Source organism: Oncorhynchus mykiss, chromosome 15, assembly GCF_057628025.1.
Source record: "Oncorhynchus mykiss isolate SJ-2025 chromosome 15, ASM5762802v1, whole genome shotgun sequence".
Classification (NCBI taxonomy): Eukaryota; Metazoa; Chordata; class Actinopteri; order Salmoniformes; family Salmonidae; genus Oncorhynchus; species Oncorhynchus mykiss.
In genome coordinates, this window is record NC_143036.1 from 80,774,294 (window position 1) to 80,801,214 (window position 26,921).

General features: G+C 47.0%; 1 protein-coding gene across 3 annotated transcripts in view; it reads right to left on the minus strand.

The window, feature by feature from the left end:
* Positions 1-558: 558 nt before the first annotated feature.
* The window catches only part of cpm (carboxypeptidase M), a 98,509-nt gene continuing 72,146 nt past the window's right edge, over positions 559-26,921 (minus strand). Inside the window, exons 5-9 of one of the 3 annotated variants that reach the window (XM_090201360.1) lie at positions 13,933-14,120; positions 11,087-11,257; positions 9,859-10,011; positions 5,069-5,217; positions 559-995 (exon numbers count right to left, since the gene is read on the minus strand). In XM_090201360.1, the coding sequence (XP_090057486.1) occupies positions 741-995; positions 5,069-5,217; positions 9,859-10,011; positions 11,087-11,257; positions 13,933-14,120 (916 nt within the window). In that variant the 3' untranslated portion in view covers positions 559-740. The remainder of the gene's footprint in view (positions 996-5,068; positions 5,218-9,858; positions 10,012-11,086; positions 11,258-13,932; positions 14,121-26,921) is intronic. The other 2 variants (XM_090201361.1, XM_090201362.1) reach the window with 2 other exon arrangements.

A 26,921-nucleotide genomic window follows, 5' to 3' on the forward strand; every position in this document is an offset into this window, starting at 1 on the left:
TGGCATGGCAGATTGCTGGCATGGCAGATTCCTGGCATGGCAGATTGCTGGCATGGCAGATTCCTGGCATGGCAGATTGCTGGCATGGCAGATTGCTGGCATGGCAGATTGCTGGCTGGCAGATTGCTGGCATGGCAGATTCCTGGCTGGCAGATTGCTGGCATGGCAGATTGCTGGCATGGCAGATTGCTGGCATGGCAGATTCCTGGCATGGCAGATTGCTGGCATGGCAGATTGCTGGCATGGCAGATTGCTGGCTGGCAGATTGCTGGCATGGCAGATTGCTGGCTGGCAGATTGCTGGCATGGCAGATTGCTGGCTGGCAGATTGCTGGCATGGCAGATTGCTGGCATGGCAGATTGCTGGCATGGCAGATTGCTGGCATGGCAGATTGCTGGCATGGCAGATTGCTGGCATGGCAGTAATTGCTTTCTTTCAGCACAATATTTTTTTTTAAAAACTAAAAAAGCATCAATACAAAACATTACATTTTTTAAAAACACAAAATGGCTCACGTGTTTGTGCAAGGTAGAGCAACGAGAAGTGTTACGAGAAAATATATATAGGGTTTTCTTTGTTTATACAAAAATACTGAAGAAGAAAAAAAAGAGAATGTCTCTGGACTGGGAGATCCCATCTCAGTCTGTCTGTCTCCATGGATACGTCCCAAATGGCATCCTATCCCCTATATAGTGCACTACTTTAATAAGGTTCCATTTGGGACGCGGCCCGTCTCTCGGTCACAGTAACATGGTATCCCGGAGAACCAGGAGAACCAGGAGGATGGTGACGCCCGAGGGGCCCAGGCTGGGAGAGTGGCCACCCAGGGGCCTCCAGACCTGGGGTGGGGTGCAGGACTGGGTGGGGCGGCTGGGGCCAGGGGTGGCGGCTGCGGACCTCTGCAGCTGGAAGTTGTGGACGAGGGCAGAGAATGAGTCGGGGCCGTACGGGACCGTCAACGTCTCCTCAAACACCTGGTGGCCCGGGAACGTCACCTGTCGATCACATCGATCCATTAGTTCATGTATTGATCAATTATTACAATGTTGAGTAAACTTCACACACAGGCAAATATGTCAATCACATTGATTGATTTGATACTATTGATTGATTGATTCATACCCAGCTGTATACCAACTAAAGATACAGTATTGTACTGTAGATTGATTAATTCCCAGCTGTATACCAACTAAAGATACAGTATTGTACTGAAGATTGATTCATACCCAGCTGTATACCAACTAAAGATACAGTATTGTACTGTAGATTGATTCATACCCAGCTGTATACCAACTAAAGATACAGTATTGTACTGTAGATTGATTCATACCCAGCTGTATACTAACTAAAGATACAGTATTGTACTGTAGATTGATTCATACCCAGCTGTATACCAACTAAAGATACAGTATTGTACTGTAGATTGATTCATACCCAGCTGTATACCAACTAAAGATACAGTATTGTACTGTAGATTGATTCATACCCAGCTGTATACTAACTAAAGATACAGTATTGTACTGTAGATTGATTCATACCCAGCTGTATACCAACTAAAGATACAGTATTGTACTGTAGATTGATTCATACCCAGCTGTATACCAACTAAAGATACAGTATTGTACTGTAGATTGATTCATACCCAGCTGTATACCAACTAAAGATACAGTATTGTACTGTAGATTGATTCATACCCAGCTGTATACCAACTAAAGATACAGTATTGTACTGTAGATTGATTCATACCCAGCTGTATACCAACTAAAGATACAGTATTGTACTGTAGATTGATTCATACCAAGCTGTATACCAACTAAAGATACAGTATTGTACTGTAGATTGATTCATACCCAGCTGTATACCAACTAAAGATACAGTATTGTACTGTAGATTGATTCATACCCAGCTGTATACCAACTAAAGATACAGTATTGTACTGTAGATTGATTCATACCCAGCTGTATACCAACTAAAGATACAGTATTGTACTGTAGATTGATTCATACCCAGCTGTATACTAACTAAAGATACAGTATTGTACTGTAGATTGATTCATACCCAGCTGTATACCAACTAAAGAGTATTGTACTGGAGATCAAGAGTCTATTCCGTCTGAACAGATGGGATGAATATAATTTAAGGTTAAAACATTTTTATTCTCATGGTTTCACAATATCTCTGTTGTTGTTAAATGTTCTGGTGCTTTCTCTGAGCCGCCTGTCGGAGGAACGGTTGTTATCTGTCCGTTGATCAGATGTTTACTGGAGACTGTGGGAGATGTGGGACCTCATACGTGCTACTGCACCACACCACCCGGGAGGACCACCCACGTGGCTTTGTATGAGCTGGCTCAAAATAAAAACACTGAGAAACATTAATTGAGCCCGTGTCCAAAACGGCACCCTATTCCCTATATAGAGTGCACTACTTTTTGACTTAGAGCCCATAGGATTGTCTCACTCTAGACTGTGTCTGAAACGGCACCCTAATCCATATAGAGTGCACTACTTTTTGACTTAGAGCCCATAGGATTGTCTCACTCTAGACTGTGTCTGAAACGGCACCCTAATCCATATATAGTGCACTACTTTTTGACTTAGAGCCCCTAGGATTGTCTCACTCTATACTGTGTCCTAAACGGCACCCTAATCCATATATAGTGCACTAGTTTGACCAAAGCCCCATGTCCTCTCCATGCCACTTAGACAGTTGACCCTCCACCCCCTTTGGTTTATTTGAGAGAAGTTAAATAATTCCTATCGGTCCCAGTCTAATCTCAGTGTTGTATTTAGGGAGGGGGGGAGAGGGAGGAGGAGAGGGGGTCAAACAGCAAACATGCATCCAACCAGTTTGTAGAGTCACAAGTTTGATGAAGTCATTGCTTGCTAGGAATATGGGACCAAATACTCCACTTTTGACTACTTTAATACACATATGAGGTACATTTGTCCAAATGCTTATGAGACAGGCAGTTAACCCACTGTTCCTAGGCAGTTAACCCACTGCTCCTAGGCAGTTAACCCCACTGTTCCTAGGCAGTTAACCCCACTGTTCCTAGGCAGTTAACCCACTGCTCCTAGGCAGTTAACCCCACTGTTCCTAGGCAGTTAACCCACTGTTCCTAGGCAGTTAACCCCACTGTTCCTAGGCAGTTAACCCACTGTTCCTAGGCAGTTAACCCACTGTTCCTAGGCAGTTAACCCACTGTTCCTAGGCCAGTTAACCCACTGTTCCTAGGCAGTTAACCCCACTGTTCCCTAGGCAGTTAACCCCACTGTTCCCTAGGCAGTTAACCCACTGTTCCTAGACCAGTTAACCCACTGTTCCTAGGCAGTTAACCCACTGTTCCTAGGCAGTTAACCCACTGTTCCTAGGCCAGTTAACCCACTGTTCCTAGGCAGTTAACCCACTGTTCCTAGGCAGTTAACCCACTGTTCCTAGACCAGTTAACCCCACTGTTCCTAGGCAGTTAACCCACTGTTCCAAGGCAGTTAACCCACTGTTCCTAGGCCGTCAATGTAAATAAGAATTTGTTCTTAACTCACTTGCCTAGTTAAATAAAGATTAAATAGATTTTTAAAAAGACCTTCAGAAGAAACATTAAAGCAGAGCCCTATAAAATCCATTATTATTATTTATTAAAATATAAATGGGATTTTCTAAAATTCACAACAATGTTTAAACCACATCAGGAGACCACTTTTGAAGTCTGGGAAATGTTTAGAAAATGTTCAGTTTTGGGGTATCGTTCCCCTTTAATTCCCCTGTGCACCCCAACGAGGCTGCTGTTTAGTGGTGTTTTTCTAGCACACGTGTGATGGTAGAGTTGGCTAAACAAATGACCCACCGGACTGAATCAAATAATCATGATATAATTCTGCCAGGAAGGCAATAGGCTACTTTGTAGTTAACATTTTAATTGAGAAGGGTTTTTTTGGGAAAGCCTTTCCATCTACCAGAAGACTGTTGTCGTTTTATTAGCATCATCGCTAACAGCTACACCGAGTGGTAGACGGGAACATACACAGACGGAGTTACTCGATGCCGGTTCAGAAACTTGAAAGAAATACGAATCACTGGCGCATTCTGTTCACGTCTTATTATAAACTTGGTCAAATTAATACATTTAGTTGATTTCCTACTATATTCCATATATTTTTGAATTAGTGTTGAATTCCGTGTTATTGTCTAGATTCCGTGACTCAGCGTTCTTCGCATCACAGGTTTTTAAATCGGACCCTAAATAAAAAAGTGCTTTCATTTCTAAACGTTAAAACAAATATGTATGAAAATACCCTCAAATAAAAAAAGGTGACATTTTGTACATTCGCCTCATATGAAACATTTTTATCTCAAATCCAAAATGCTGGGAGTAATAGAGCCAAATTAAAAGTTTTAGCTTCACTGTCCAAATAAATAACTATATATATATAGGAAATAGGGTGTCATTTGTGGAATAGGGCTCTGGTCAAAAGTAGTGCACTACATAGGAAATAGGGTGCCATTTGAGACAGCAGCAGTAGTTGAATAAACCTAAACTATCAGTACTACCACCAGAGGGTGCTGTCTCACCCTAAAGGTGTAGTTGCCTGGCAGCAGCAGTAGTTGAATAACCCCTAAACTATCAGTACTACCACCAGAGGGTGCTGTCTCACCCTAAAGGTGTAGTTGCCTGGCAGCATCAGTAGTTGAATAAACCCTAAACTATCAGTACTACCACCAGAGGGTGCTGTCTCACCCTAAAGGTGTAGTTGCCTGGCAGCAGCAGTAGTTGAATAAACCCTAAACTATCAGTACTACCACCAGGGGGTGCTGTCTCACCCTAAAGGTGTAGTTGCCTGGCAGCAGCAGTAGTTGAATAAACCTAAACTATCAGTACTACCACCAGAGGGTGCTGTCTCACCCTAAAGGTGTAGTTGCCTGGCAGCAGCAGTAGTTGAATAAACCCTAAACTATCAGTACTACCACCAGGGGGTGCTGTCTCACCCTAAAGGTGTAGTTGCCTGGCAGCAGCAGTAGTTGAATAAACCTAAACTATCAGTACTACCACCAGAGGGTGCTGTCTCACCCTAAAGGTGTAGTTGCCTGGCAGCAGCAGTCTGTAGTATTCTCCATGGCGGTCGGTTCTGAAGGGACAGAGGTTCTGTCTCCCCTCCACCTCCACCAGAGCATTCTGTAATGGGTTTCCCTCCGCGTCCAACACCTGCCCTTTCACACCTAGAGACACACACACACACACACACACACACACACACACACACACACACACACACACACACACACACACACACACACACACACACACACACACACACAGCAGGACGGAAGGAGAGAAAGACAATCAACACCAACCAAGCCAATTGGTTCTTCATTTAGCAACGGTCGTCCAAATTGTTAAAAAGGTTTTAAAAAAACATTATAATAAATAGAACAGTTGAACAACGAATGAAATTCCTCCAAAACTCCATCAGGTATCGACTGGATTATATAGCACATAAAACATTTTACTCGAACAGTTTACTGGGATTTTGGTACTCAATATGTCAAATTTCACTTTTATTTTCTTAGAATTCACTCATATGCACATTTTGTAATGGTATCTGGTATTTAAAACAATATGTGTTAAAATAAAGAAAAGTATATATGCCTCATTTGCATAAACACACGGGGTAATTTGCATATATGAATAAATTAACATAGATGGAACTGGCCTGCAACCACCAAACACTAGCTCTGTCTAGGCCTACCTGCTCGGTCTCGACAGCCTCATTCATTACTGTTGTCGAGTTCTGTTGCATAATTCAACATGTTGCGTCACTAGCAGGATAGCCTCAGATTAAAGATCAACAGGCTTGGCTCTAGATCACATCTATCTAAACAGACATGATATCACTATCATCGCAGTGTTCATTTTCAGGAAGTTGCTTTCATTTCAGCTCATCTAATTTGTAAACATTAAAAAAAACGACAGGAACAAGCAAAGGGTATGAAAGATTCACAGGAGTAAAATGAAATTAATCAATCCAGCGAGATTTAAATGTCAAGTGGATTTCGACCCCTCCCCCTCACACACAGGAAATATATCCTCAGGTGGGCGGAGCTTGCGCGCTGCTACTCAATTGTCCGGCTGTTAGTTAGACGATACCCCATTAACTATTCAGAAAAGGGCGGAGTTTCCTCCTTCTTAACTTTACTGGAATGAATGAACCCTTCGTCGCCCTATTCTGTGTTTACCTCGACACAACACAGGAGAACAGTCAGTCTATTCTGTGTTTACCTCGACACAACACAGGAGAACAGTCAGTCTATTCTGTGTTTACCCCGACACAACACAGGAGAACAGTCAGACTATTCTGCGTTTACCTCGACACAACACAGGAGAACAGTCAGACTATTCTGTGTTTACCTCGACACAACACAGGAGAACAGTCAGTCTATTCTGCGTTTACCCCGACACAACACAGGAGAATAGTCAGACTATTCTGCGTTTACCTCGACACAACACAGGAGAACAGTCAGACTATTCTGTGTTTACCTTGACACAACACAGGAGAACAGTCACCCTATTCTGTGTTTACCTCGACACAACACAGGAGAACAGTCACCCTATTCTGTGTTTACCTCGACACAACACAGGAGAACAGTCACCCTATTCTGTGTTTACCTCGACACAACACAGGAGAACAGTCAGACTATTCTGTGTTTACCTCGACACAACACAGAAGAACAGTCACCCTATTCTGCGTTTACCTCGACACAACACAGGAGAACAGTCACCCTATTCTGTGTTTACCTCGACACAACACAGGAGAACAGTCACCCTATTCTGCGTTTACCTCGACACAACACAGGAGAACAGTCACCCTATTCTGTGTTTACCTCGACACAACACAGGAGAACAGTCAGACTATTCTGTGTTTACCTCGACACAACACAGGAGAACAGTCACCCTATTCTGTGTTTACCTCGACACAACACAGGAGAACAGTCACCCTATTCTGTGTTTACCTCGACACAACACAGGAGAACAGTCAGACTATTCTGTGTTTACCTCGACACAACACAGGAGAACAGTCACCCTATTCTGTGTTTACCTCGACACAACACAGGAGAACAGTCACCCTATTCTGTGTTTACCTCGACACAACACAGGAGAACAGTCACCCTATTCTGTGTTTACCTCGACACAACACAGGAGAACAGTCACCCTATTCTGTGTTTACCTCGACACAACACAGGAGAACAGTCACCCTATTCTGTGTTTACCTCGACACAACACAGGAGAACAGTCACCCTATTCTGTGTTTACCTCGACACAACACAGGAGAACAGTCACCCTATTCTGTGTTTACCTCGACACAACACAGGAGAACAGTCAGACTATTCTGTGTTTACCTCGACACAACACAGGAGAACAGTCAGACTATTCTGTGTTTACCTCGACACAACACAGGAGAACAGTCAGACTATTCTAGAAAAGCTTTTGACTGGACTACAGGGGGAGCTTCTGTTGGTTAATTAATATGATCTTTTAGCCAGGGTCACATTACAGTGGTGATTGTTGTGATGTCAGTTGAAGCACCAAGCATCACACAGACTCTCCCCGTGCATCCTAAATGGCACCCTATTCCCTATATAGTGCACTACTTTACACCGTGATGACTGACCTGGACCAGGAGTCATCCCAGGGTAGAAGACCATGATGACTGACCTGGACCAGGAGTCATCCCAGGGTAGACCGTGATGACTGACCTGGACCAGGAGTCGTCCCAGGGTAGAAGACCGTGATGACTGACCCGGACCAGGAGTCATCCCAGGGTAGACCGTGATGACTGACCCGGACCAGGAGTCATCCCAGGGTAGAAGACCGTGATGACTGACCTGGACCAGGAGTCATCCCAGGGTAGACCGTGATGACTGACCTGGACCAGGAGTCATCCCAGGGTAGACCGTGATGACTGACCTGGACCAGGAGTCATCCCAGGGTAGACCGTGATGACTGACCCGGACCAGGAGTCATCTCAGGGTAGACCGTGATGACTGACCCGGACCAGGAGTCATCCCAAGGTAGACCGTGATGACTGACCCAAACCAGGAGTCATCCCAGGGTAGAATACCGTGATGACTGACCTGGACCAGGAGTCATCCCAGGGTAGACCGTGATGACTGACCTGGACCAGGAGTCATCCCAGGGTAGACCGTGATGACTGACCCGGACCAGGAGTCATCCCAGGGTAGACCGTGATGACTGACCCGGACCAGGAGTCATCTCAGGGTAGACCGTGATGACTGACCCGGACCAGGAGTCATCCCAAGGTAGACCGTGATGACTGACCCGGACCAGGAGTCATCCCAGGGTAGAATACCGTGATGACTGACCCGGACCAGGAGTCATCCCAAGGTAGACCGTGATGACTGACCCGGACCAGGAGTCATCCCAGGGTAGAATACCGTGATGACTGACCTGGACCAGGAGTCATCCCAGGGTAGACCATGATGACTGACCTGGACCAGGAGTCATCCCAGGGTAGACCGTGATGACTGACCTGGACCAGGAGTCATCCCAGGGTAGACCATTGTTGTGAGATCTGATCTGTAGATCTATTTTAGTGCCGGGGGGTTTTCAGCATGTGACATAACATGTGACATAACATTGGGATTTTTTTTTTACAGAATTATTTTAAGCTTACATTCAATATCCACATATCTTGAATGAATCGTTTAACCTTACCGATTCTTACCAAAATGAATCTTACTACCTAAACGATTCTTACCTAAATGAATCATTCTACCATTGAAATGATGCCACCACTGGGTAGTGAAACACTGTACAGAAGTATTGATTGATTTGATTGTATTTACGATAGACAGCGTGGTACTAACCCGTGACAGACAGCGTGGTACTAACCCACGATAGACAGCGTGGTACTAACCCAGGACAGACAGCGTGGTACTAACCTGCGACAGACAGCGTGGTACTGACCCACGATAGACAGCGTGGTACTGACCCACGATAGACAGCGTGGTACTAACCCGCGACAGACAGCGTGGTACTAACCCGTGACAGACAGCGTGGTACTAACCCGCGACAGACAGCTTGGTACTAACCCACGACAGACAGCGTGGTACTAACCCGCGACAGACAGTGTGGTACTAACCCACGACAGACAGCGTGGTACTAACCCACGATAGACAGTGTGGTACTAACCCACGATAGACATTGTGGTACTAACCCACGACAGACAGCGTGGTACTAACCCACGATAGACAGCGTGGTACTAACCCACGATAGACAACGTGGTACTAACCCGTGACAGACAGCTTGGTACTAACCCACAACAAACAGCGTGGTACTAACCCACGACAGACAGCGTGGTACTAACCCACGATAGACAGCGTGGTACTAACCCACGATAGACAGCGTGGTACTAACCCACGATAGACAGCGTGGTACTAACCCACGATAGACAGCGTGGTACTAAACTGCGATAGACAGCGTGGTACTAACCCACGACAGACAATGTGGTATTAGCCCACGACAGACAGCGTGGTACTAACCCACGATAGACAGCGTGGTACTAAACTGCGATAGACAGCGTGGTACTAACCCACGACAGACAATGTGGTATTAGCCCACGACAGACAGCGTGGTACTAACCCACGATAGACAGCGTGGTACTAAACTGCGATAGACAGCGTGGTACTAAAATGCGATAGACAGCGTGGTACTAACCCACGATAGACAGCGTGGTACTAAACTGCGATAGACAGTGTGGTACTAAACTGCGACAGACAGCGTGGTACTAACCCACGATAGACAGCGTGGTACTAACCCACGATATACAGCGTGGTACTGACCCAGATGGACCTGTTGCATGTATGCCAGCAGCGCGGCCCGGTTGGCGTCCCAGAGCCCAGGCAGATCACTCTCTGGAGGGTATTTACAACAGGACAGCTCCAAGGTGATCTCTAGACACTGGCCCCACACGTAGTTATAGTCCTGCATCCCTCCTAGGAAACAGATAGAAAAACATGAAACTGAGCCAGACTAGAGCCATAATGGTGCTCGTCACTGCACCAGTCACTGTAGTCTATTAGACCAGTATCCTAGGAAACGGATAGAAAAACATGAAACTGAGCCAGACTAGAGCCATAATGGTGCTCGACCCTGCACCAGTCACTGTAGTCTATTAGACCAGTATCCTAGGAAACGGATAGAAAAACATGAAACTGAGCCAGACTAGAGCCATGATGGTGCTCGTCACTGTAGTCTATTAGACCAGTATCCTAGGAAACGGATAGAAAAACATGAAACTGAGCCAGACTAGAGCCATAATGGTGCTCGTCACTGCACCAGTCACTGTAGTCTATTAGACCAGTATCCTAGGAAACGGACAGAAAAACATGAAACTGAGCCAGACTAGAGCCATAATGGTGCTCGTCGCTGCACCAGTCACTGTAGTCTATTAGACCAGTATCCTAGGAAACGGACAGAAAAACATGAAACTGAGCCAGACTAGAGCCATAATGGTGCTCGTCACTGTAGTCTATTAGACCAGTATCCTAGGAAACGGATAGAAAAACATGAAACTGAGCCAGACTAGAGCCATAATGGTGCTCGTCACTGCACCAGTCACTGTAGTCTATTAGACCAGTTTCTATAGGGTGAAGGGACAGGGACATAATGACTGAATGGACATGTGCAGTTCTATATGTATTCTACACTGAGATGATGCGGAACACACCGGAACATTTACATAAATCTCCCATTGACATCAATGATCGGATGTCTTATCAACTCTGCTAAATCTTAACCCAATATCTCCAGGGTTGATGACAACGCGGACAAGTTGACCCAGCGAAAGGTCATGGACGGACGGACAGTCGTGGTCAAAAGTTTTGAGAATGACACAAATATTCATTTTCACAACACGACTGTACACGTGACCTCTAGTATTAGTACTGTAGCGAATTAGTCCCGTGGTTTGAACTTTGAACCCGGGGGAGGGGGGGGAGCTTGCGACTATCAACCCAACACCCTTAACTATTACCCCAGATCTGTAAACTGATAGATTTACTGACTGACCTGGTAGAGGGTACCAGTAGTAGCCGTTGGTGATGCCCTCCTTAAAGTCCTTGGAGTCGTAACAGTGGTCTCCCTTGTGCATCTGGCTGTGGGTGTAGGAGTAGGTCTTAGCCAGCTGGATCAACACGTCGTTGTCGGGGGCAACACTGGATCCACTCTGCAGCTCACTACCTGTGTGACAACACAACACGTCAACCTGTTCCCTACATAGTGCACTACTTTAGACCAGAGCCCTATTCCCTATATAGTCCACTACTTTAGACCAGAGCCCTATTCCCTATATAGTCCACTACTTTAGACCAGTCCTATAGAGCCCTATTCCCGATATAGTGCACTACTATAGACCAGAGCCCTATTCCCGATATAGTGCACTACTTTAGACCAGAGCCCTATTCCCTATATAGTCCACTACTTTAGACCAGAGCCCTATTCCCGATATAGTCCACTACTTTAGACCAGAGCCCTATTCCCAATATAGTCCACTACTTTAGACCAGTCCTATAGAGCCCTATTCCCTATATAGTCCACTACTTTAGACCAGAGCCCTATTCCCTATATAGTCCACTACTTTAGACCAGTCCTATAGAGCCCTATTCCCTATATAGTGCACTACTATAGACCAGAGCCCTATTCCCGATATAGTACACTACTATAGACCAGAGCCCTATTCCCGATATAGTACACTACTATAGACCAGAGCCCTATTCCCTATATAGTACACTACTTTAGACCAGAGCCCTATTCCCTATATAGTACACTACTATAGACCAGGGCCCTATTCCCTATATAGTGCACTACTTTAGACCAGAGCCCTATTCCCTATATAGTACACTACTTTAGACCAGAGCCCTATTCCCTATATAGTACACTACTGTAGACCAGAACCCTATTCCCTATATAGTGCACTACTATAGACCAGAGCCCTATTCCCTATTAAGTGCACTACTTTAGACCAGAGCCCTATTCCCTATATAGTACACTACTATAGACCAGAGCCCTATTCCCTATATAGTACACTACTATAGACCAGAGCCCTATTCCCTATATAGTACACTACTGTAGACCAGAGCCCTATTCCCTATATAGTGCACTACTATAGACCAGAGCCCTATTCCCTATTAAGTGCACTACTTTAGACCAGAGCCCTATTCCCTATATAGTACACTACTTTAGACCAGAGCCCTATTCCCTATATAGTACACTACTTTAGACCAGAGCCCTATTCTATAGTACACTACTTTAGACCAGAGCCCTATTCCCTATATAGTACACTACTATAGACCAGAGCCCTATTCCCTATATAGTGAACTACTATAGACCAGAGCCCTATTCCCTATATAGTGCACTACTATAGACCAGAGCCCTATTCCCTATTAAGTGCACTACTTTAGACCAGAGCCCTATTCCCTATATAGTACACTACTTTAGACCAGAGCCCTATTTCCTATATAGTACACTACTTTAGACCAGAGCCCTATTCCCTATATAGTACACTACTTTAGACCTGGGCTATTTGGGACACAATGGAGACATAACCAATATTGATGTGATTGACTGATTGGTTGATCTATTGATCTCTTGACAGGGACACCTGTTGTTACTCTGTAGTCATTCTAGTAGTCTCTATATTAGACAACTGTTGTTACTCTACTCTGTAGTCATTCTAGTAGTCTCTATATTAGACACCCGTTGTTACTCTGTAGTCATTCTAGTAGTCTCTATATTAGACAACTGTTGTTACTCTACTCTGTAGTCATTCTAGTAGTCTCTATATTAGACACCCGTTGTTACTCTGTAGTCATTCTAGTAGTCTCTATATTAGACACCTGTTGTTACTCTGTAGTCATTCTAGTAGTCTCTATATTAGACACCTGTTGTTACTCTACTCTGTAGTCATTCTAATAGTCTCTATATTAGACACCCGTTGTTACTCTGTAGTCATTCTAGTAGTCTCTATATTAGACAACTGTTGTTACTCTACTCTGTAGTCATTCTAGTAGTCTCTATATTAGACACCCGTTGTTACTCTGTAGTCATTCTAGTAGTCTCTATATTAGACAACTGTTGTTACTCTGTAGTCATTCTAGTAGTCTCTATATTAGACACCTGTTGTTACTCTGTAGTCATTCTAGTAGTCTCTATATTAGACACCTGTTGTTACTCTGTAGTCATTCTAGTAGTCTCTATATTAGACAACTGTTGTTACTCTGTAGTCATTCTAGTAGTCTCTATATTAGACACCCGTTGTTACTCTGTAGTCATTCTAGTAGTCTCTATATTAGACAACTGTTGTTACTCTACTCTGTAGTCATTCTAGTAGTCTCTATATTAGACACCCGTTGTTACTCTGTAGTCATTCTAGTAGTCTCTATATTAGACAACTGTTGTTACTCTGTAGTCAGTCTAGTAGTCTCTATATTAGACACCTGTTGTTACTCTGTAGTCAGTCTAGTAGTCTCTATATTAGACACCTGTTGTTACTCTGTAGTCATTCTAGTAGTCTCTATATTAGACACCTGTTGTTACTCTGTAGTCATTCTAGTAGTTTCTATATTAGACACCTGTTGATTCTCTACTCTGTAGTCATTCTAGTAGTCTCTATATTGGGATATATATATATATATATATTGGGGCGGCAGGGTAGCCTAGTGGTTAGAGCATTGGACTAGTAACCGAAAGGTTGCAAGTTCATATCCCCAAGCTGACAAGGTACAAATCTGTCGTTCTCATTGAAAATAAGAATTTGTTCTTAACTGACTTTCCTAGTTAAATAAAAATAAAATAAATAAATTGGGATCACTCAGTCTCTCTCTCTCTCTCTCTCTGTGTGTGATGGTGTAAAGTACCTCCATTGCTGTTGTCGTAGGGGTAGCTGGCCACCACAGCCCCACCGTGCAGGTTGGCCGACAGGACGAAGCTCTCAGTCTTCAGCCAGTCCATAATGGCTCTCACCTCCATCTCTCTCATTCCACTCTCCTTCTTAGAGAAGGCATCTGGGAAGTTCCTGTTCAGATCGATGCCGTTCTTATTGAACCTGTCAGGGAACCATATGACAAAATACAGAATATTAAGTTCACTAGGTACCGACCAAATAAAATACAATTTTATTTGTCACATGTGCTGAATACAACAGGTGTAGGTAGACCTTAGTGAAATGCTGAATACAACAGGTGTAGTAGACCTTACAGTGAAATGCTGAATACAACAGGTGTAGTAGACCTTAGTGAAATGCTGAATACAACAGGTGTAGGTAGACCTTAGTGAAATGCTGAATACAACAGGTGTAGTAGACCTTACAGTGAAATGCTGAATACAACAGGTGTAGGTAGACCTTAGTGAAATGCTGAATACAACAGGTGTAGGTAGACCTTAGTGAAATGCTGAATACAACAGGTGTAGTAGACCTTACAGTGAAATGCTGAATACAACAGGTGTAGGTAGACCTTAGTGAAATGCTGAATACAACAGGTGTAGTAGACCTTAGTGAAATGCTGAATACAACAGGTGTAGTAGACCTTACAGTGAAATGCTGAATACAACAGGTGTAGGTAGACCTCACAGTGAAATGCTGAATACAACAGGTGTAGTAGACCTCACAGTGAAATGCTGAATACAACAGGTGTAGGTAGACCTTAGTGAAATGCTGAATACAACAGGTGTAGGTAGGCCTTAGTGAAATGCTGAATACAACAGGTGTAGTAGACCTTAGTGAAATGCTGAATACAACAGGTGTAGTAGACCTTACAGTGAAATGCTGAATACAACAGGTGTAGGTAGACCTTAGTGAAATGCTGAATACAACAGGTGTAGGTAGGCCTTAGTGAAATGCTGAATACAACAGGTGTAGTAGACCTTAGTGAAATGCTGAATACAACAGGTGTAGTAGACCTCACAGTGAAATGCTGAATACAACAGGTGTAGGTAGACCTTAGTGAAATGCTGAATACAACAGGTGTAGTAGACCTTAGTGAAATGCTGAATACAACAGGTGTAGTAGACCTTAGTGAAATGCTGAATACAACAGGTGTAGTAGACCTTACAGTGAAATGCTGAATACAACAGGTGTAGGTAGACCTTAGTGAAATGCTGAATACAACAGGTGTAGGTAGGCCTTAGTGAAATGCTGAATACAACAGGTGTAGTAGACCTTAGTGAAATGCTGAATACAACAGGTGTAGTAGACCTCACAGTGAAATGCTGAATACAACAGGTGTAGGTAGACCTTAGTGAAATGCTGAATACAACAGGTGTAGTAGACCTTAGTGAAATGCTGAATACAACAGGTGTAGGTAGACCTTAGTGAAATGCTGAATACAACAGGTGTAGGTAGACCTTAGTGAAATGCTGAATACAACAGGTGTAGTAGACCTTAGTGAAATGCTGAATACAACAGGTGTAGGTAGACCTTAGTGAAATGCTTCCTCATAAGCCCTTAACCAACAATGCAGTTAAGAAAATACCAACAACAAAAAAAGTAAGAGATAACAAATAATTAAATAGCAGCAGTAAATAACAATAGCGGGGCGAAATACAGGGGGTACCGGTACAGAGTCAATGTGGAGGCTAAATACAGGGGGTACCAGTACAGAGTCAATGTGGAGGCTATATACAGGGGGTACCGGTACAGAGTCAATGTGGAGGCTATATACAGGGGGTACCGGTACAGAGTCAATGTGGAGGCTATATACAGGGGGTACTGGTACAGAGTCAATGTGGAGGCTATATACAGGTGGTACCGGTACAGAGTCAATGTGGAGGCTATATACAGGGGGTACCAGTACAGAGTCAATGTGGAGGCTATATACAGGGGGTACCGGTACAGAGTCAATGTGGAGGCTATATACAGGGGGTACCAGTACAGAGTCAATGTGGAGGCTATATACAGGTGGTACCGGTACAGAGTCAATGTGGAGGCTATATACAGGGGGTACTGGTACAGAGTCAGTGTGGAGGCTATATACAGGGGGTACCGGTACAGAGTCAATGTGGAGGCTATATACAGGGGGTACTGGTACAGAGTCAGTGTGGAGGCTATATACAGGGGGTACTGGTACAGAGTCAATGTGGAGGCTACATACAGGGGGTACTGGTACAGAGTCAGTGTGGAGGTTATATACAGGGGGTACTGGTACAGAGTCAGTGTGGAGGCTATATACAGGGGGTACTGGTACAGAGTCAATGTGGAGGCTATATACAGGGGGTACTGGTACAGAGTCAATGTGGAGGCTATATACAGGGGGTACTGGTACAGAGTCAGTGTGGAGGCTATATACAGGGGGTACTGGTACAGAGTCAATGTGGAGGCTACATACAGGGGGTACTGGTACAGAGTCAGTGTGGAGGCTATATACAGGGGGTACTGGTACAGAGTCAATGTGGAGGCTATATACAGGGGGTACTGGTACAGAGTCAATGTGGAGGCTATATACAGGGGGTACCGGTACAGAGTCAATGTGGAGGCTATATACAGGGGGTACCGGTACAGAGTCAGTGTGGAGGCTATATACAGGGGGTACCGGTACAGAGTCAGTGTGGTATTGAGGTAATATGTACATGTAGGTAGAGTTATTAAAGTAACTATGCATAGATAATAACAGAGAGTAGCAGTAGTTTAAAATGGGGGGGAGGGGGCAATGCAAATAGGCTGGGTAGTCATTTGATTAGCTGTTCAGTAGTCTTATGGCTTGGGGGTAGAAGCTATTAAGGAGCCTCTTGGACCTAGACTTGGCGCTCAGGTACCACTTACTGTAGCAGAGAGAACAGTCTATGACTAGGGTGGCTGGAGTCTGACAATTTGTAGGGCCTTCCTCTGCCATCGCCTGGTATAGAGGTCCTGGATGGCAGGAAGCTTGGCCCCGGTGATGTACTGGACCGTATGCACTACCCTCTGCAGTGCCTTGCGGTCGGAGGCCGAGCTGTTGCCATACCAGGCAGTGATGGTGCAGCTGTAGAACCTTTTGAGGATCTGAGGACTCATGCCAAATCTTTTTAGTCTCCTGAGGGGGAGTAGATTTTGTCGTGCCCTCTTCACGACTGTCTTGGTGTGCTTGGACCGTGTTAGTTTGTTGGTGATGTGGACGCCAAGGAACTTGAAACTCTCAACCTCCTCCACTGCAGCTCGTCGATGAGAATGGAGGCGTGCTCTGTCCTCCTTTTCCTGTAGTCCACAATCATCTCCTTTGTCTTGATCACGTTGAGGGAGAGGTTGTTGTCCAGGCACCACACGGCCAGGTCTCTGACCTCCTCCCTATAGGCTGTCTCATAGCTGTTGGTGATCCGGCCTACCACTGTTGTGTCATCAGCAAACTTAATGATGGTGTTGGAGTCGTGCCTGGCCGTGCAGTCATGAGTGAACAGGGAGTACAGAAGGGGACTGAGCACGCACCCCTGAGGGGCTCCAGTGTTGAGGACCAGCGTGGCGGATGTGTCTGTTACCTACCCTTACCACCTGGGGGTGGCCCGTCAGGAAGTCCAGGATCCAGTTGCAGAGGGAGGTGTTTAGTCACAGGGTCCTTATCTTAGTGATGAGCTTTGAGGGCACTATGGTGTTGAACGCTGAGCTGTAGTCAATCAATAGCATTCTCACATAGGTGTTCCTTTTGTCCAGGTGGGAAAGGGCAGTGTGAAGTGCAATAGAGATTGCATCATCTGTGGATCTGTTGGTGCGGTATGCAAATTGGAGTGGGTCTAGGTTTTTCTGGGATAATGGTGTTGATGTGAGCCATGACCAGCCTTTCAAAGCATTTCATGGCTACAGACGTGAGTGCTACGGGTCGGTAGTCATTAAGGCAGGTTACCTTAGTGTTATTGGGCACAGGGACTATGGTGGTCTGCTTGAAACATGTTGGTATTACAGACTCAGACAGGGAGAGGTTAAAAATGTCACTGAAGACACTTGCCAGTTGGTCAGCGCATGCTCTGAGTACACGTCCTGGTAATACATCTGGCCCTGAGGCCTTGTGAATGTTGACCTGTTTAAAGGTCTTACTCACATCGGCTGCGGAGAGCGTGATCACAGAGTCATCCGGAACAGCTGATGCTCTCATGCATGTTACTTGCCTCAAAGCGAGCATAGAAGTTATTTAGCTTGTCTGGTAGGATCGTGTCACTGGGCAGCTCTCGGCTGTGCTTCCTTTTGTAGTCTGTAATAGTTTGCAGGCCCTGCCACATCCGATGAGTATCAGAGCCGGTGTAGTACGATTCAATCTTAGTCCTGTATTGATGCTTTGCCTGTTTGATGGTTCGTCGGAGGGCATAGCTGGATTTCTTATAAGCTTCTGGGTTAGAGTCCCGCTCCTTGAAAGCGGCAGCTCTGAGCCTTTAGCTCAGTGGAATGTTGCCTGTAAATCCATGGTTTCTGGTTGGGGTATGTACGTACAGTCACTGTGGGAACGACGTCCTCGATGACCTTTTTGATGAAGCCAGTAACTGATGTGGTGTATTCCTCAATGCCATCGGAAGAATCCAGTCTGTGATAGCAAAACAGTCCTGTAGTTTAGCATCTGCTTCATCTGAACACTTTTTTTTATAGACAGAGTCACTGGTGCTTCCTGCTTTCATTTTTGCTTGTAAGCAGGATATAATTATGGTCAGATTTACCAAATGGAGGGAGAGGGAGAGCTTTGTACGCGTCTCTGTGTGTGGAGTGAAGGTGGTCAAGAATTGTTTTTCCTTCTGTTTGCACATTTAACATTCTGATTAGGTAAAACTGATTTAAGTTTCCCTGCATTAAAGTCCCCGGCCACTAGGAGCGCCACCTCTGGATGAACATTTTCCTGTTTGCTCATGGTGGAGTACAGCTCATTGAGTGCGGTTTTAGTGCCTGCATCGGTCTGTGGTGGTATGTAGACAGCTACGAAATATACAGATGAAAACTCTCTAGGTAGATAGTGTGGTCTACAGCTTATCATGAGATACTCTACCTCAGGCGAGCAAAACCTCGAGACGTCCTTAGATATCGTGCACCAGCTGTTGTTTACGTAAATGCATAGGCCCCGGCCGCGTTTCTTAAAAGAGGCTGCTGTCCTGTCCTGACGATAGAGTGTATAACCCGCCAGCTGTATGTTAATGCCTTCGTTCAGACATGGATCTCGTTAACTGATCACTTGGCTACATAGCTGATGCATGCTGGACTGTCCATTAATTCACGGTAATCCATTCTGCTTGTTTATGTTTTATCTGTCGGCCCCAGCCGCACTTAGGCTCTGTGTGTAGTTAATCCGACCCTCTCTGCCTAATCAATCGCCATTCTACCTGCTGTTGTTGTGCTAGCTGATTAGCTGTTGTTGTCTCACCTACTGTTTTAGCTAGCTCTCCCAATTCAACACCTGTGATTACTGTATGCCTTGCTGTATGTCTCTCTCAAATGTCAATATGCCTTGTATACTGTTGTGCAGGTTAGTTATCATTGTTTTAGTTTACAATGGAGCCCCTAGTTCCACTCTTTATACCCCTGATACCTCCTTTGTCCCACCCCCCACACATGCGGTGACCTCACCCATTACAACCAGCATGTCCAGAGATACAACCTCTCTCATCATCACCCAGTGCCTGGGCTTACCTCCGCTGTACCCGCACCCCACCATACCCCTGTTTGCGCATTATGCCCTGAATATATTCTACCATGCCCAGAAACCTGCTCCTCTTATTCTCTGTCCCCAACGCCCTAGGCGACCAGTTTTGATAGCCTTCAGCCGCACCCTCATACTACTCCTTCTCTGTTCCGCGGGTGATGTGGAGGTAAACCCAGGCCCTGCATGTCCCCAGGCACCCTCATTTGTTGACTTCTGTGATCGAAAAAGCCTTGGTTTCATGCATGTCAACATCAGAAGCCTCCTCCCTAAGTGTGTCTTACTCACTGCTCTAGCACACTCTGCTAACCCTGATGTCCTTGCCGTGTCTGAATCCTGGCTCAGGAAGGCCACCAAAAATTCTGAGATTTCCATACCCAACTATAACATCTTCCGTCAAGATAGAACTGCCAAAGGGGGAGGAGTTGCAGTCTACTGCAGAGATAGCCTGCAAAGTAATGTCATACTCTCCAGGTCCATACCCAAACAGTTCGAACTACTAATTTTGAAAATTACTCTCTCCAGAAATAAGTCTCTCACTGTTGCCGCCTGCTACCGACCCCCCTCAGCTCCCAGCGGTGCCCTGGACACCATTTGTGAATTGATCGCCCCCCATCTAGCTTCAGAGTTTGTTCTGTTAGGTGACCTAAACTGGGATATGCTTAACACCCCGGCAGTCCTACAATCTAAGCTAGATGCTCTCAATCTCACTCAAATCATCAAGGAACCCACCAGGTACAACCCTAACTCTGTAAACAAGGGCACCCTCATTGACGTCATCCTGACCAACTGGCCCTCCAAATACACCTCCGCTGTCTACAACCAGGATCTCAGCGATCACTGCCTCATTGCCTGTATCCGCTACGGAGCCGCAGTCAAACGACCACCCCTCATCACTGTCAAACGCTCCCTAAAACACTTCTGTGAGCAGGCCTTTCTAATCGACCTGGCCCGGGTATCCTGGAAGGACATTGACCTCATCCCGTCAGTTGAGGATGCCTGGTCTTTCTTTAAAAGTAACTTCCTCACCATTTTAGATAAGCATGCACCGTTCAAAAAATGCAGAACTAAGAACAGATATAGCCCCTGGTTCACTCCAGACCTGACTGCCCTCGACCAGCACAAAAACATCCTGTGGCGGACTGCGCTAACATCGAATAGTCCCCGCGATATGCAACTGTTCAGGGAAGTCAGGAACCAATACACACAGTCAGTCAGGAAAGCTAAAGCCAACTTCTTCAGGCAGAAGTTTGCATCCTGTAGCTCCAACTCCAAAAAGTTCTGGGACACTGTGAAGTCCATGGAGAACAAGAGCACCTCCTCCCAGCTGCCCACTGCACTGAGACTAGGTAACATGGTCACCACCGATAAATCCATGATTATCGAAAACTTCAACAAGCATTTCTCAACGGCTGGCCATGCCTTCCGCCTGGCTACTCCAACCTCGGACAACAGCTCCCCCCCCCCCGCAGCTACTCGCCCAAGCCTCTCCAGGTTCTCCTTTACCCAAATCCAGATAGCAGATGTCCTGAAAGAGCTGCAAAACCTGGACCCGTACAAATCAGCTGGGCTGGACAATCTGGACCCTCTATTCCTGAAACTATCCGCCGCCATTGTCGCAACCCCTATTACCAGCCTGTTCAACCTCTCTTTCATATCGTCTGAGATCCCCAAGGATTGGAAAGCTGCCGCAGTCATCCCCCTCTTCAAAGGGGGCGACACCCTGGACCCAAACTGTTACAGACCTATATCCATCCTGCCCTGCCTATCTAAGGTCTTCGAAAGCCAAGTCAACAAACAGGTCACTGACCATCTTGAATCCCACCGTACCTTCTCCGCTGTGCAATCTGGTTTCCGAGCCGGTCACGGGTGTACCTCAGCCACGCTCAAGGTACTAAACGATATCATAACCGCCATCGATAAAAGACAGTACTGTGCAGCCGTCTTCATAGACCTTGCCAAGGCTTTCGACTCTGTCAATCACCGTATTCTTATCGGCAGACTCAGTAGCCTCGGTTTTTCGGATGACTGCCTTGCCTGGTTCACCAATTACTTTGCAGACAGAGTTCAGTGTGTCAAATCGGAGGGCATGCTGTCCGGTCCTCTGGCAGTCTCTATGGGGGTGCCACAGGGTTCAATTCTCGGGCCGACTTTTCTCTGTATATATCAATGATGTTTCTCATGCTGCGGGCGATTCCCTGATCCACCTCTACGCAGACGACACCATTCTATATACTTCCGGCCCGTCCTTGGACACTGTGCTATCTAACCTCCAAACGAGCTTCAATGCCATACAGCACTCCTTCCGTGGCCTCCAACTGCTCTTAAACGCTAGTAAAACCAAATGCATGCTTTTCAACCGTTCGCTGCCTGCACCCGCACGCCTGACCAGCATCACCACCCTGGATGGTTCCGACCTTGAATATGTGGACATCTATAAGTACCTAGGTGTCTGGCTAGACTCTAAACTCTCCTTCCAGACCCATATCAAACATCTCCAATCGAAAATCAAATCAAGAGTCGGCTTTCTATTCCGCAACAAAGCCTCCTTCACTCACGCCGCCAAACTTACCCTAGTAAAACTGACTATCCTACCGATCCTCGACTTCGGCGACGTCATCTACAAAATTGCTTCCAACACTCTACTCAGCAAACTGGATGCAGTTTATCACAGTGCCATCCGTTTTGTCACTAAAGCTGTTACGGTGCGTGAATGAGGACCCAAAAGCGAATTAACGTAAACAGAGCTTCTTTAATAACAAAACAAAACGTAGGCTCAGATGGACCGGCAGGTTCCGACAGGACAGGACAAGGTTGCAGCAAACATGACGATAGTCTGGTTCCGGCATGAACAACACAAACAAGAATCCGACAAGGACAGGAGCAGGAACAGAGAGAGATATAGAGACCTAATCAGAGGGAAAAAGGGAACAGGTGGGAAAAGGGGTGACGAGGTAGTTAGGAGGAGACAAGGCACAGCTGGGGAAAAGAGGGGGAGAAAAGGTAACCTAACAACGACCAGCAGAGGGAGACAGGGTGAAGGGAAAGGACAGAAACAAGACACAACATGACAGTACATGACAGTACCCCCCCACTCACCGAGCGCCTCCTGGCGCACTCGAGGAGGAAACCTGGCGGCAACGGAGGAAATCATCGATCAGCGCACGGTCCAGCACGTCCCGAGAGGGAACCCAACTCCTCTCCTCAGGACCGTACCCCTCCCAATCTACTAGGTACTGATGACCACGGCCCCGAGGACGCATGTCCAAAATCCTACGGACCCTGTAGATGGGTGCGCCCTCGACAAGGATGGGGGGGGGGGGGGGAGACGAGCGGGGGCGCGAAGAACGGGCTTGATACAGGAGACATGGAAGACCGGGTGGACGCGACGAAGGTATCGCGGAAGAAGAAGTCGAACTGCGACAGGATTAATGACCTGAGAAATACGGAACGGACCAATGAACCGCGGGGTCAACTTGCGAGAAGTGGTCTTAAGGGGAAGGTTCTGAGTGGAGAGCCAAACTCTCTGACCGCGACAATATCTAGGACTCTTAGTTCTACGCTTATTAGCAGCCCTCACAGTCTGCGCCCTATAACGGCAAAGTGCAGACCTGACCCTCTTCCAGGTGCGCTCGCAACGTTGGACAAAAGCCTGAGCGGAGGGAACGCTGGACTCGGCGAACTGAGATGAGAACAGCGGAGGCTGGTACCCGAGGCTACTCTGAAAAGGAGATAGCCCGGTCGCAGACGAAGGAAGCGAGTTGTGGGCGTATTCTGCCCAGGGGAGCTGTTCTGACCAAGACGCAGGGTTGCGAAAAGAAAGACTGCGTAAGATGCGACCAATAGTCTGATTGGCCCGTTCTGCTTGACCGTTAGACTGGGGGTGAAAGCCGGAAGAGAGACTGACGGAAGCCCCAATCAAACGGCAAAACTCCCTCCAAAATTGAGACGTGAATTGCGGACCTCTGTCCGAAACGACGTCTGACGGAAGGCCATGAATTCTGAAAACATTCTCGATGATGATTTGTGCCGTCTCTTTAGCAGAAGGAAGCTTAGCAAGGGGAATAAAATGAGCCGCCTTAGAGAACCTGTCGACAACCGTAAGAATAACAGTCTTCCCCGCTGACGAAGGCAGTCCGGTGACAAAATCTAAGGCGATGTGAGACCACGGTCGAGAGGGAATGGGAAGCGGCCTGAGCCGGCCGGCAGGAGGAGAGTTACCGGACTTAGTCTGCGCGCAGACCGAACAAGCAGCCACGAAGCGACGCGTGTCATGCTCCCGGGTGGGCCACCAAAAGCGCTGGCGAATGGAAGCAAGCGTACCCCGAACGCCAGGGTGGCCGGCTAACTTGGCAGAGTGAGCCCACTGAAGAACGGCCAGACGAGTAGGAACAGGAACGAAAAGAAGGTTCCTGGGACAAGCGCGCGGCGACGGAGTTTGAGTGAGTGCTTGCTTTACCTGCCTCTCAATTCCCCAGACAGTCAACCCGACAACACGCCCCTCAGGGAGAATCCCCTCGGGGTCAGTGGAGGCTACTGAAGAACTGAAGAGACGAGATAAAGCATCAGGCTTGGTGTTCTTAGAGCCCGGACGATAAGAAATCACGAACTCGAAACGAGCGAAAAACAGCGCCCAACGCGCCTGACGCGCATTAAGTCGTTTGGCAGAACGGATGTACTCAAGGTTCCTATGGTCAGTCCAAACGACAAAAGGAACGGTCGCCCCCTCCAACCACTGTCGCCATTCGCCTAGGGCTAACCGGATGGCGAGCAGTTCGCGGTTACCCACATCATAGTTACATTCCGACGGCGACAGGCGATGAGAAAAAATACGCGCATGGGTGGACCTTGTCGTCAGAGAGGGAGCGCTGAGAAAGAATGGCTCCCACGCCCACCTCTGACGCGTCAACCTCGACAACGAACTGTCTAGAGACGTCAGGTGTAACAAGGATAGGAGCGGATGTAAAACGATTCTTGAGGAGATCAAAAGCTCCCTGGGCGGAAACGGACCACTTAAAGCACGTCTTGACAGAAGTAAGGGCTGTGAGAGGAGCTGCCACCTGACCGAAATTACGGATGAAACGACGATAGAAGTTCGCGAAGCCGAGAAAGCGCTGCAGCTCGACGCGTGACTTAGGGACGGGCCAATCAATGACAGCTTGGACCTTAGCGGGATCCATCTTAATGCCTTCAGCGGAAATAACAGAACCGAGAAATGTGACGGAGGAGGCATGAAAAGTGCACTTCTCAGCCTTCACAAAAAGACAATTCTCTAAAAGGCGCTGGAGGACACGTCGAACGTGCTGAACATGAATCTGGAGTGACGGTGAAAAAATCAGGATATCGTCAAGGTAAACGAAAACAAAGATGTTCAGCATGTCTCTCAGGACATCATTGACTAATGCCTGAAAGACAGCTGGAGCGTTAGCGAGGCCGAAAGGAAGAACCCGGTATTCAAAGTGCCCTAACGGAGTGTTAAACGCCGTCTTCCACTCGTCCCCCTCCCTGATGCGCACGAGATGGTAAGCGTTACGAAGGTCCAACTTAGTGAAAAACCTGGCTCCCTGCAGGATCTCGAAGGCTGAAGACATAAGAGGAAGCGGATAACGATTCTTCACTGTTAGGTCATTCAGCCCTCGATAATCTATGCAGGGGCGCAGGGACCCGTCCTTCTTCTTAACAAAAAAAAAACCCCGCTCCGGCGGGAGAGGAGGAGGGGACTATGGTACCGGCGGCAAGAGCTACAGACAAATAATCTTCGAGAGCCTTACGTTCGGGAGCCGACAGAGAGTATAGTCTACCCCGGGGGGGAGTGGTTCCCGGAAGGAGATCAATACTACAATCATACGACCGGTGTGGAGGAAGAGAGGTGGCCCTGGACCGACTGAACACCGTGCGCAGATCGTGATATTCCTCCGGCACCCCTGTCAAATCACCAGGCTCCTCCTGTGAAGAAGAGACAGAGGAAACAGGAGGGATAGCAGACATTAAACATTTCACATGACAAGAGACGTTCCAGGAGAGGATAGAATTACTAGACCAATTAATGGAAGGATTATGACAAACTAGCCAGGGATGGCCCAAAACAACAGGTGTAAAAGGTGAACGAAAAATTAAAAAAGAAATGGTTTCGCTATGATTACCAGAAACAGTGAGGGTTAAAGGTAGCGTCTCACGCTGAATCCTGGGGAGAGGACTACCATCCAGGGCGAACAAGGCCGTGGACTCCCTTAACTGTCTGAGAGGAATGTCATGTTCCCGAGCCCAGGTCTCGTCCATAAAACAGCCCTCCGCCCCAGAGTCTATTAAGGCACTGCAGGAAGCTGACGAACCGGTCCAGCGTAGATGGACCGACAAGGTAGTGCAGGATCTTGAAGGAGAGACAGGAGTAGTAGCGCTCACCAGTAGCCCTCCGCTTACTGATGAGCTCTGGCTTTTACTGGACATGAAGTGACAAAATGACCAGCAGAACCGCAATAGAGACAGAGGCGGTTGGTGATTCTCCGTTCCCTCTCCTTAGTCGAGATGCGGATACCTCCCAGCTGCATAGGCTCAGCACCCGAGCCGGCAGAGGAAGATGGTAGTGATGCGGAGAGGGGGGCAACGGAGAACGCGAGCTCCTTTCCACGAGCTCGGTGACGAAGATCAACCCGTCGCTCAATGCGAATAGCGAGTTCAATCAAGGAATCCACGCTGGAAGGAACCTCCCGGGAGAGAATCTCATCCTTTACCTCTGCGCGGAGACCCTCCAGAAAACGAGCGAGCAAAGCCGGCTCGTTCCAGCCACTGGAGGCAGCAAGAGTGCGAAACTCAATAGAGTAGTCTGTTATGGATCGATTACCCTGACATAGGGAAGACAGGGCCCTGGAAGCCTCCTCCCCAAAAACAGATCGATCAAAAACCCGTATCATCTCCTCCTTAAAGTCCTGATACTGGTTAGTACACTCAGCCCTTGCCTCCCAGATTGCCGTGCCCCACTCACGAGCCCGTCCAGTAAGGAGAGATATGACGTAGGCGACACGAGCAGTGCTCCTGGAGTAAGTGTTGGGCTGGAGAGAAAACACAATATCACACTGGGTGAGGAACGAGCGGCATTCAGTGGGCTCCCCAGAGTAACACGGCGGGTTATTGATTCTGGGCTCCGGAGATTCGAAAGCCCTGGAAGTGGCCGGTGGATCGAGGCGGAGATGGTGAACCTGTTCTGTGAGGTTGGAGACTTGGGTGGCCAGGGTCTCAACGGCATGCCGAGCAGCAGACAATTCCTG